General features: G+C 34.8%; 1 protein-coding gene across 1 annotated transcript in view; it reads left to right on the top strand.

Annotated features, from left to right (window-relative positions):
• The window catches only part of ARHGAP42 (Rho GTPase activating protein 42), a 326,220-nt gene that overhangs the window by 222,237 nt on the left and 91,005 nt on the right, over nucleotides 1–12,978 (top strand). The window contains exon 6 of the mRNA XM_047877771.1: nucleotides 10,530–10,640. Coding sequence (XP_047733727.1) covers nucleotides 10,530–10,640 — 111 coding nt within the window. The remainder of the gene's footprint in view (nucleotides 1–10,529; nucleotides 10,641–12,978) is intronic.

The raw sequence follows: 12,978 nt of genomic DNA, 5'->3' as shown, positions 1-12,978 counted from the left end.
AGACACAGTATGAGTGGAGGAAGGGGCAGAGAGAGAGGGAGAATCTGAAGCAGGCTCCAGGTTCTGACCTGTCTACACAGAGCCCAATGTGGAGCTCGAACCCACAAACCATGAGATCATGACTTGAGCCAAAGTTGGACATTTAACCTACCTAGCCACCCAGGCGCCCCTGAAATACCAATACTTATATCAGACAAAGTAAACTTTAAAACAAAGACTGATAAGAGACAAAGAAAGATATTACGTAATAATAAAGAGGACAGTCCAATAAGAAGATGATAGTTATGTGCCTAACATGGGAGCATCCAAATACATAAAGGAATTAATAACAAACACAAAGGAATTAATTGATGGTAACACAATAGTGGGGGATTTTAATACCCTACTTACATCAATGGTGATACGATCTAAACAGAAAATCAACGAGGAAAGAATGGCTTTGAATGACACACTGGACCAGATGGATTTCTCAGATACATTCAGAACATTCCATCTTAAAACAGCAGAATATACATGCTATTCTTTTTTTTTTTTTACTTCAAATTTTTATTTAATTCTAGTTAGTTAACATACAGTACAATATTGGTTTCAGGAGTAGAATTCAGTGATTCATCACTTAACATACAACACCCGGTGCTCATCATAACAAGTGCCCTCCTTAATACCCATCACCCATCTAGCCCATCTCCCACCCACCTCCCTCCATCAAACCTCAGTTTGTTCTCTATCTTTAATAGTGTCTTATGGTTTGTTCCCTTGTTCTCTTTTTGTTGCCCTCCATATGTTCATCTGTTTTCCTTCTTAAATTCCACATATGAGTGAAATCATATGGTATTTGTCTTTCTCTGACTTATTTCGCTTAGCGTAATACACTCTAGCTTCATCTACATTGTTGCAAATGGCGAGATTTCATTCTTTTTTGATGAAAGAATAATATTCCATATATATATACACACACACCACATCTCTTTTTCCATCCATCAGTCAATGGACATTTGTGCTTGCTCCATAGTTTGGCTATTGTTGGTAATGCTGGTATAAACATCAGGGTACATGTACCCCTTCACATCAGCATTTTTGTATCCTTTGGGTAAATACCTAGTCGTGCAATTGCTGCATTATAGGATAGTTCTATTTTTAACTTTTTGGGGAACCTCCATACTGTTTTTCAGAGTGGCTGCACCAGTTTGCATTCCCACCAACAGTTTAAGAGGGTTCCCCTTTCTTTGTATTGTTGCCAACACCTGTTGTTTCTTGTGTTATTAATTTTAGCCATTCTGACAGGTGTGAAGTGATAGCTCTTTGTGGTTTTGATTGGTATTTCCCTAATGATGAGTGAAGTTGAGCACCTTTTCATGTGTCTGTTAGCCAGCCATCTGGATGTCTTCTTTGGAAAAGTGTCTATTCATGTCTTCTGCCCATTTCTTAACTATATTATTTATATTTTGGTTGTTGAGTTTGATAAATTCTTTATAGGTTTTAGATACTAATCCTTTATCTGATATGTCATTTGCAAATATCTTTTCCCATTTTCGTAGGCTGCCTTTTAGGTTTATTGATTGTTTCCTTTGCTGTGGTGAAGCTTTTTGTCTTGTTGAGGTCCCAATTGTTCATTTTTGCTTTTGTTTCCCTTCCCCCTGGCTATGTGTCTAGTTAGAAGTTGCTCCAGCTGAGGTCAAAGAGGTTGCTGCCTATGTTCTTCTCTACAAATATTTTTAAGTTTATTTATTTATTTTGAGAGACAGAGAAAGAGAAAGAGTGTGCATGAGTGGGGGGGGGGGTGGTGCAGAGAGAGAGAGAGGGAGAGAGAGAGAGAATCCCAAGCAGACTCTGTTAGCAGAGGCTTGAACTCACAAACCACGAGAGCATGACTAGAGATGAAGTTGGACGCTTAAGTGACTAAGCAACCCAGGCACCTCTCCTCTATGATTTTGATGGTTTTCTGCCTCACATTTAGGTCTTTCATCCATTTTGAATTTATTTTTGTGTATAGTGTAAGAAAGTGGTCCAGTTTCATTCTTCTGCATGTTGCTGTCTGGTTTTCCCAACACCATTTGTTGAAGAGACTTTTTTCCATTGGATATTTTTTCCTGCTTTGTCAAGGATGAGTTGACTGTATAGTTGTGGATCAATTTCTGGGTTTTTTATTCTGTTCCATTGATCTGTATGTCTGTTTTTGTGCCAGTACCCTACTGTCTTGATGACTGCAGCTTTGTAATATAGCTTAAAATACAGAATTGTGATGCCTCTTGTTTTGTTTTTCACTTTCAGAATTGCTTTGACTATGTGAGGTCTTTTCTGGCTCCATACAAATTTTTGGATTGTTAGTTCTAGCTTTATGAAGAATGTTGGTGGTATTTTGATAGGGATTGCATTAAATGTGTAGATTGCTTTGCATAGTGTAGAACTTTAATAATGTTTTTCCTTCTAATCCATGAGCATGGAATGCTTTTCCATTTCTTTGTGTCCCCTTCAATATCTTTCATAAGTCTTCTATAGTTTTCAGAGTACAGATCTTTTACCTCTTTAGTTAGGCTTATTCCTAGGTATATTATGGTTTTTGGTGCAATTGTAAAAGGGGGTTGATTCCTCACTTTCTTTTTCTGCTACTTCATTATCAGTGTATAAAAATGCAACAGATTTCTGCTCATTGATTTTATATCCTGCAACTTTTCTGAATTCATGTATTCTAACAATTTTTTGGTGGAGTCTTTTGCAAATAGTAAAAGTTTGACTTCTTCCTTGCTGATTTGTATGTGATTTATTTCTTTTTGTTGTCTGATTGCTGAGGCTAAGACTTCCAGTACTATGTTAAATTGTAATGGTGAGAGTGGAGATCCTTCACTCATTCTTGGCCATGGTGGAAAGGCTTTCAGTTTTTCCCCATTGAGGATGATATTAGCTGTGGGTCTTTTGTATATGGCCTTTATGATGTTGAGGTATGTCCCGTCTATCCTTACTTTGTTGAAGGTTTTTATCAAGAATGGAAGCTGTATTTTGTCACATGCTTTTTCTGTATCTTTTGAGTGGATCATATGGTTCTTTTCCTTTCTTTTATTAATGTGGTGTATCACATTGATTGATTTGTACCTATTGAACCAGCTCTGCAGCCCAGGAATAAATCCCACTGGTATGTACTGTTGGATTCGATTTGCTAGTCTCATGTTGATAATTTTTGCATCCATGTTTATTAAGCATACTGGCCTGTAATTCTCCTTTTTTAAAAAAAGTGGAGTCTTTGTCTGGTTTTGGAATCAAGGTAATGCTGGCCTTGTAGAATGAGTTCAGAAGTTTTCCTTCCATTTCTATTTTTTTTTGGAACAGTTTGAGAAAAGTATCAAGTCTTGTTTAAATGTCTGGTAGAATTCCCCTGGGAACCCATCTAGCCCTGGACTTTGGTTCATTGGGAGATTTTTGATAACCAATTCCATTTCTTTGCTGGTTATGGATCTATTCAAATTTTCTATTTCTTCCTGTTTCCGTTTTGGTAGTTTGTATGTTTCTAGAAATTTATTCTTTTCTTCCAGATTGCCCAGTTTGCTGACATATAATTTTTCATAGTATTCTCTTATAATTGTATTTCGGTGGTGTTGCTTGTGATCTCTCCCATTTCATTTGTGATTTTTTTGGATCCTTTCTGTTTTCTTTTTGATAAGTCTAGCTAGGAGTTTATCCATTTTATTAATTCTTTTGAAGAACTAGCTCTTAATTTCATTGATCTGTTCTACTACTTGTTTTATTTGTATATTGTTTATTTCTGCTCTAGTATTTATTATTTGCCATCTGCTGGCTTTAAGCCTTATTTGCTGTTCCTGTCCTAGCTCCTTTATGTGTAGGGTTAGGTTGTATATTTGAGACCTTTCTTGCTTCTTGAGGTAGGCCTGTATTACAATAAACTTCCCTTTTAGGACAGCCTTTGCTGCATCCCAAAGGTTTTGGACTGTTATGCTTTCATTTGTGTTTGCTTCCATGTTACTTTATTACTCAGTTTTTTATTTCCTGGTTAACCTGTTCATTCTTTAATGGAATGTTCTTCAACTTCCGTGTATTTGTGGTCTTTCCAAATTTTTTCTTGTTGTTGACTTCAAGTTTCGTAACATTGTGGTCTGAAAACATGCATATGATCTCAATTTTTTTGTACTTTTTGAGGGCTGATTTGTGACCCAATATGTGATCTATTCACAGGAATGACCCATGTTCACTGGAAAAGAAAGAATTCTTATGTGAGAATATGTATTCTCATTCTTTTTGAGAGCACATAGAACAATCTCCAGAATAGATCACACACTATGCCACACAACAAGCCTCAACAAATTCAAGAATATTGAGGTCATACCATGCATTTTTTCAGACTACAACACTATGAAACTAGAAGTCAACCACTTGAAAAAATCTGGAAAGACTACACATGCTTAATGGTTAAGTAACATGCTATTAAATAATGAATGAGTCAACCAAGAAATCAACAAAGAATTTAAAAATTATATGGAAACAAATGAAAATGAAAATATAACTGTTCACAACCTTTGGGATGCAGCAACAGTGGTTCTAAGAGGGAAGTTTATAGCAATACAGGCTGACCTCAAGAAGCAAGAAATATCTCAGATATACAAGCTAAAGGAGATAACAATACATTGCCTAACATTACAACTAAAGGAACTAGTGATAGACAACAGACCAAACCCTGAACCACAACAAGAAAAGAAATAATAAAGACTAGTACAGAAGCAACTGATGTACAAACTAGAATAACACTAGAACAGATCAATGAAACCAGGAGCTGGTTCTTTAAAAAAATAATAAAAAAAATAAAAAAATAAAAATAAAATTGATAAGCCTCCAGCCAGACTTATCAAGAAAAAAAGAGAAAGTACTCAAAAGAATCACAAATGAGAGGGGGGAAATAACAACTGACCCCACAGAAGTACAAATAATAATAAGAGAATATTATGAAAAACTCTATGCCAACAAATTAGACAACCTGGAAGAAATGGATAAAGTCTTAGAACCATATAACCTACGAAAACTGATCCAGGAAGAAATAGAAAATTTGAACAGATTGATAATCAGCAAACAAATTGAATCAATAATCAAAAAATTCCCCAAACCAAAAGTCAGTACCAGATGGCTTCACAGGCACATTCTACCAATCATTTAATGAAATTAATACCTATTCTTCTCAAAGTATTCCAAAAAATAGAAGGTAAGGAAAACTTCCAAATTCATTGTAAGAGGCAAGCATTACCCTGATACCAAAACCAGAAAAAGACATCACACACAAAAAAGAGAACTATAGGCCAATATCTCTGATGAACATAGATGTAAAAATTCTCAAGAAAATACTAGCAAATAGCATTCAACAGTATATTAAAAAATCATTCACCACAACTATGTGACATTTATTCCTATGATGAAATGGTGGTTCAGTATTCACAAATCAATCAACATGATACATCACATTGATAAGAGAGGGGATAAGAACCATATGATCATCAATGGACACAGAAGAAACATTTGACAAAGTACAATATCCATTCGTGGAATAAACCCTCAACAAACTGAGTTTAGAAGGAACACTCCTCAATATAATAAAGGCCATATATGAAAAACCCACAGTGAACATCATCCTTAATGGGGAAAAACTAAGTGCTTTTCCTCTAAGATCAGAAATGAGACAAGTATGTCTCACCAGTTTTATTCAATATAGTACTGGTAGTCCTAGCCACAGCAGTCAGACAAAAAAAAGAAATAAAAAGCATCTAAATTGGTAAGGAAGAAGTAAAACTTTCATATTTACAGGTGACATGATACTCTATATTGAAAACCCAGAAGACTCCCCAAACAACTGCTAGAACTGGTAAATGAACTGAGTCAAGTTTCAGGATACAAAATATAGGAATCTGTTGCATTTCTACACAACAATAATGAAGAAGCAGAAAGAAGAATTAAGAAAACAGTCCCATTCACAATTGCATCAAAAATAATAAGATACCTAGGAATAAACCTAACCAAAGAGGTGAAAGACTATACTATATACTCTGAAAGACTATACTATATACTTTGAAAACTAAAAACACTAATGATAGGAATTTAAGATGATCAGAAAAAAATGTGAAGACATTCCATGCTGATGGACTGGAAAACAATTATTAAAATGCCTATACTAGCCAAAGAAATCTACATATTCAGTGCAATCCCTATCAAAATGCCAACAACATTTTTTCACAGAACTAGAACAAATAATCTGAAAGTTTGTATGGAACCACAAAAGATTCTGAAGAGCCAACATAAACTTGAAAAAGGAAACCAAAGCTTAGAAGCATCACAGTTACAATAATATCCTGCTGCATGTGACACTGAAACTTACAATTATTAACACATAATAAGTATTGTAAGTTTCAGTGTCACATGCAGCAGGATATTATTGTAACTTATGAGAAGATAATATACATAGTTAGTGAAGGTATGGGAAACTGAGTACACTTTTGCTTTTATGGTGGGAACATAAACTCATTCATTCAATCCTGAAGTAAATTTGGCAACTTATTTCAACAAAGTTTAAATGTGCAGGATAATTGAAATCATTTATATTGGTCGGAATTTACTTAAGAGGAATTATCAGACATGAGCAAAAAAAAATAAATTGTATAAATATATTGATGCAAGAGTTATTCACAATGCAAAAGTTTAGAAACATGTGAAAATGGCACAAATGAGTGATTGGAGTAAATATACCAATATAGCTTGACCAAAATGGAATGTAATATGGCTGTAAAAAGTTTTATTTGCAAATTATTTAAATACATTGAGAAATACTCATTGGAATGTACAGTATTATCCAGTTTGTTTAAGTTGGTGTGTGTTCCATATAAAAATATTAACAGTAGGGTTATAATTCTTATTTTTATATTTATAATAATGAATAATGAGTAAGCTTCAAATAATGAATATATATTACTTTCATAATTGGGAAAAAATATAGGAGAAAAAGTTTCTCATAGAAAAACTTTTGGTTTTCCTCAACAGGTTCCTCTTATCTCCACTTCCTAAATGAAAGGACTTCCTTAGATCTACCATTGTGCCTCTATTGTTATAGAGTGTGTGTCCCTGAAATCTCTTCTTCCATACTCTCTGTAACATCTTAATGAATGTCTCATGGGTCATGATTTCATCATATCTCTCTACCTGCATTGCCTGGTTGTTCCTGGTTCAGACTATCATTTAGTGAATGTGTGAAATTTCACATCACCGTTTTCTCAGATTTCCTCCTACTTTTCATTTCTTTAATTCTATTAGTGCTGGTATTATCTCTTATCAAAATTATCTTTGGCTTTTTCTCCTCCTTGCTTCTCACACCCACATCTTTCAACTTCTTTTTTTCTTACTGGGATATATAAACACCTTTACCCCTAGAAGTCTTTTATTATCACATATACCCAGCTTTGCCATTCAATCAATATATTCTACTGTCCCCACTTTAATCTTCTTGAAATGCTACTTTGACAAATCAACATCTTCCTCAAGCTTTTACCCTGTGTATATGATGAAGTTGTCACTCATGCTATCTTACTCCTTAACTCTCATATTTGATTATTCTAAACCTTGCAGTCTACTGAAACATAACTTTTCTTGACTACACTCCCTGTCTTAAACTGTTCTCCTTTTATCTCTGCCTACTGTAAACCCCTCCATTCTTCAGAGTCCAGCTTAAATTCTTTCTTCTTTGTGGGTGATTCGACAAATGTCACATCAAGTTTTTTCTTGCCTTAAGTTAACATAAGTAGCTTATTGTATCTGGGGAAGAATTTAAGTATCTGCAGAACTCTATGGTTTTCTTAAGAAATTAACTTTTTTTTTAACAGAATGACTTTACTGTCCCCTTTGTCTAGTAAACAATAGTTTATACATATTGTTCTGGCATGAATATTACTAATGCTCCCTATTAGTTTTAAAAGTTGGGACAAGGGGCACCTGGGTGGCTCAGTCGGTTGGGCATCTGACTTCAGCTCAGGTCATGATCTCACAGCTTGTGAGTTCAAGCCCCGCATCAGTCTCTGTGCTGACAGCTCAGAGCCTGGAGCCTGCTTCGGATTCTGTGTCTCCTTCTCTCTATATCCCTCCCCACTTTCTCTCTCTCTCTCTCTGTCTCTCTCAAAAATAAAGATTTAAAAAAATAAAAATAAATAAGTAAATAAAATAAAAGTTGGGACAATAAAGTGTATGGTTATCCTTCTTATCCAGTACAAAATATCAAGCAAAAGTTGCTGGTGGATATATGAGCAAAAGTGCCTTCTACTGAACCACACACTATTAGCATAAGTACAAAAAGGAGTCACCTTAAGTAAAAGAATGCCTTTCTAAATCTTGTACTGGAAAGGTAATAAAGTACAGTATTCCTTTAGCTCTGTACCATCTGGATGACCTTTCAAAGCAGGTTTTGTATATTGAATATAGTTGTCTAGATTGGAGATCTTTCAGTGGAGACAGATAGAGCATGTTTAATTCCCCCAGCCATAAGTTGTGACAACACGTGTAAAATGTTGTCTGTTAGAAAGAAACTCATAGACTGAGTGTCCGTGGTTTTAATTGGGGGCTCCTCACATAGGTACTCTCTGTGTGTCATATCCTTAAATTCCAGACTCCCAGAAGGAAAGCAGTTGTTCAAAATAAATCATATTGTTGGCACAATTTAGGAACAGTGAGCTACTCTTACCATTTAGGGTGGTAGGTACCCTCCTGAAATCCATTTTCCCAGATACCAGCAAGGACTAGCCTTGTAAACAGGCCTTTCAGTGGAGAACATTCAGGACTACTGTGCCATCTTCACAGCTTTGTTGACCACAAATAGCCATCTTAAGCTCTAAAGGTGTCTAGTAGTCTCTATAGTTTGTTCTTATGTGCTAGTCAATATAAGCAATGTCATTATTTTTTAAAGTAAATGAAAGCTTCAGAGGTAACTTGTGGAATGGAATGTTATCTCTGAGACTGAAATTATTCTCACATCCTTTACATCCAGTGCTGTACTGGAGCGTTCCTTTGGAGAGCTGATTTTCCCATCTCTCTCCAACTCTCACATTCAGTGATGCTGGGTTTGTGGTTTGGAATTGGCTATTTGGGGAATATTTACACCATTGAAACCAGCAAATACTACAAATCAGGTATGCCCACCAGAGAGCCAGTTGTTAAACATTGATTAGCATACCACCACCTATATACTTCCTTAACATTGAGTCTGTAAATACCGTGTTGCTTGAAACAGTCATAAGAAAATATAATGATTTGTATGAAATGCTGATACCTAAACAGTCTTCTGGGAGCTGAGAAGTTTCTGGTCCAAATTTCCTACCTGATTTATATGTTCTTTTTATATATTAGTTCGGGAACTTGGAATTCTCAACTTTAAAAATACCTAAAATGAGTTGCTAATAATATCGGGCTATTTTTTATTTATATAAATAGATTTATAGCAAATAAATATAATTATTATTAAAAGTGTTTCAAATGAAATTTTAAGATGCTATGATGCCCAAGCCAGCAAACCTGATTTTCTCTCTTTTAAAGCTTCTTTATGTGAAATTAGCATTGTTAAATGGATCCAAATAGCAATTTTCTGCTCCCAAATTATTGTTGGTGGATACTTAGTACTCCAGAGAGCCCATTCTTTTCATCTGCTTTTAGTAATCTCAGCTGGCAGGTAGGAGTGCAAAACTGGAAAAGAAAAGTAAAATCATGCTTATACTAGTAAATCAACGTCAGTTTTAAAGAGGACATCAGAAGATGATAGTGGGCATAGAGGAGGGCAACATCAAAAAAAATTATCTCAATAACACTTTCTCATGCTTTATCAGTAGAACCTTATTGCAGTTATAAATAATAAATGTGCATATCATTGATGGAGCATTGTTCACTATTTTAGAACCATTGATTTTTTTTTTTTGCCTCTGCTACGTGTATTCCCTTTCTAAGAGTTTACCTAATGATATGACTCTGCTGAATATTCTCAAATGATTCTCCCTCAGTTAAAATCCAAAATTTGTTACGCAGCATCCAAGATTTTTTAAAGTATGATGCCAACCTTACTTAACCGTCGTGTCCTCCACTTTTTACTCTGCAGCCAAACTCTGTCAGTCTCTTTCATGCCTCTTTACTTTTTCATCTTTGACTGCCAGTTGTTCATCTTAAGATCCAACTCATACCACCATTTTCTTCCTGAGTCTAGTTTCTTTTCCTATGATCCCATAGATTTTCATATACATTTAGATGCCTTTTTCATATTTTTTGTACTGAATGTGGTACACTTACTCCCTGCTGCCCCTTCATACTCCATGTCCTGTAAACTTGGTGGGCAAGGACTATGTTTTCCTAGTTTCTGTATGCCCAAACCATAATAATAGAATTGCTATATTAAAACTTTTTGTAGCACTTAACTTTTAATAGAGATATTGGAGTAGAATAGGATTTGAGGCTTTTTCTACATAGAGCCATCAATAATTACTTTGTGTCATGACTTGCCTTTTTTTACTCCTTAGGCAGATACACTGATTGACCGAGAGCATCAAAATTTTTATGAAGCATCACTAGAATATGTCTTTAAAATTCAAGAGGTTCAAGAAAAAAAGAAGTTTGAATTTGTTGAACCGGTAAGTTTCAGTTTCCCTACAAAACAGTAGTTCTAACATACCGTATGAAAAGAAATGGCAATGTTTTTCTGTTGAAAATTGTGATTTTTTTAAAAAAGAACAAAAGGGAAGGGAGGAATAGAGGAGGGAAAATAGGTGGAGTTCAGGGCACTATTAGGGCAATGGAACTATTCTATATGATACTGTAATAGTGGATACATGTCATTATACATTTGTCAAAACCTACAGAATATACAATGAACAAGGTAAACCCTAATGTAAAATATGGATGTTAGTAATAACGTATCAATATTTGGTTATCATTGTAACAAATGTAGCATACTAATACAAGATGATAATAATTAGGGTGTGTGGGTGGAGGTTGAAGGAATATATGAGATCTCTTTATTTTCTCTACTCAATTTTTAAATAAACCTAAGACTACTCTTAAAATAGTTTATTAATAGAAAACTTAAAAGATTAAAAGGACTTACATTATATATACCTAAGTAAATATAGCTCACCACTAAAACGACCCATTTACTAAACCTTTAGGTGAAAGGAAAAAACATAAGGTTATATTTCACCGTTTGTTTCATTCCACTTCCTTGAAAGTCTGGGATCTACCTGACTTTCCTATGAGGTAATGTAAAAAGTAATGGATTCCTTAATATAAATTGCATTACAGGAAAAAACAGGTAGCTGGTCTTTATAAGTTTACTTCATTTTCTTAGCATTTTCCCCCAAGTTGTACCATAATATGTTATAATATTGCCTGAGTAGGTGTCTTCATAAAGCATCATCTGTGGTGAGTAAAAGTAAGTTCTAGAAGTCAAGATGATCTTCAGTTAATATATAATGTCAATTCCCATGAGAGGAGCAATAGTTAAATACATAGGTAATCTAAATGATTATTTAATCCATATTTTTCTTCCTATGTCAGTTTTTTAAAAATGTGTTTATAGTTAAGTAATAAAATACCTGTTCCTGTTTAAGGGGAGATAGTGAGGAAAAGGAAAAATAGTACACATTTTAAAATATATTTGATGAAATTCATTTCTTGTGGGGAAACCATTAATGATTCCCTAAGGATGATGGGAAACAGAGGCAGAGCAGAGCCTGGGAAAAGTTCTTAGACCCTGCCTGGCTCCCAGCCATTTGTGTTTCATTTTTCTCTCTTCAGCTGAAACTACCTCACTCTTTCCTATAAACTGGGCACTTGGCAAGCTTGTAAGACTAAACCTTCAGCCAGACAAATTTAAGGAACTGAAGACCACAACACAGGCTCAGGAATTTAATTTTTACCTTTTATTTGGGATAACAGTCTTAACTACAAGTACTGTTTTTTCAAACAAACAGCTAAGTCCTTAAATCCCTTAGAATGAGTTAGTAACCTCTTATTTAGTAGATGTTTTGGGTATCTTATTAAATTTTATATGACTTAAGGGACCTTCTAAGGCTTATCTGTGGCTCATTGAGATCTAGGCAGCCTAACAACCTCCAGTTTGGGAAGATGACAAATATTTAAAATTCCTATTCCCTTCTCATTTAGCCCATCTCTTTATCCACCTCCCCTCCAGCAACCCTCAATTTGTTCTCTATAGTTAAGAGACTATTATGGTTTGCCTTCCTCTCTTTTATCTTATTTTGTTTTTCCTTCCCTTCCCCTATGTTCATCTATTTTCTTTCTTAAATTCTGCATATGACTGAAATCATATGGTATTTGTTTTTCTCTGACTGATTTTACCTAGCATAGTACACTCTAGTTCCATCCATGTTGTTGTAAATGGCAAGATTTCATTCTTTTTGATGGCTGAATAATATTGCATTATATATATGTGTGTGTGTATATATACACATATATATGTTTGTATATGGATATGTATATACAGATCTATGCATATATATACTACCACATGTGTGTGCATGTATGTATATATCTACACATATACATACATGTACACATATATGTGTGTGTGTGTGTATATATATATATACACACACACACACACACACACACACACACACACCACATCTTCTTTATCCATTTATCAGTCAATGGACATTTGGGCTCTGTCCATAGTTTGGCTATTGTTGATAGTGATGCTATAAAACATTGGGGTGAATGTGCCCCTTTGAGTCAGTACTTTTATATCCTTTGGATAAATACTTAGTAGTTCAAGTGCTGGATTGTAGGGTGGTTCTATTTTTAACTTTTTGAGGAACCTCCACGCTGTTTTCCAGAGTTGTTGCACCGTTTGCAGACCCACCAACAGTGTAAGAGGGCTCCCCTTTCTCTGAATCCTCACCAACACCTGTTATTTCTTGTGTTGTTAATTTTAGCCATTCTTACAGGTTT

This window comes from Prionailurus viverrinus, chromosome D1 (assembly GCF_022837055.1).
Source record: "Prionailurus viverrinus isolate Anna chromosome D1, UM_Priviv_1.0, whole genome shotgun sequence".
Classification (NCBI taxonomy): Eukaryota; Metazoa; Chordata; class Mammalia; order Carnivora; family Felidae; genus Prionailurus; species Prionailurus viverrinus.
The sequence above is the reverse complement of the archived record's forward strand: the minus strand, read 5'-3'. Positions and strand labels throughout refer to the sequence as shown.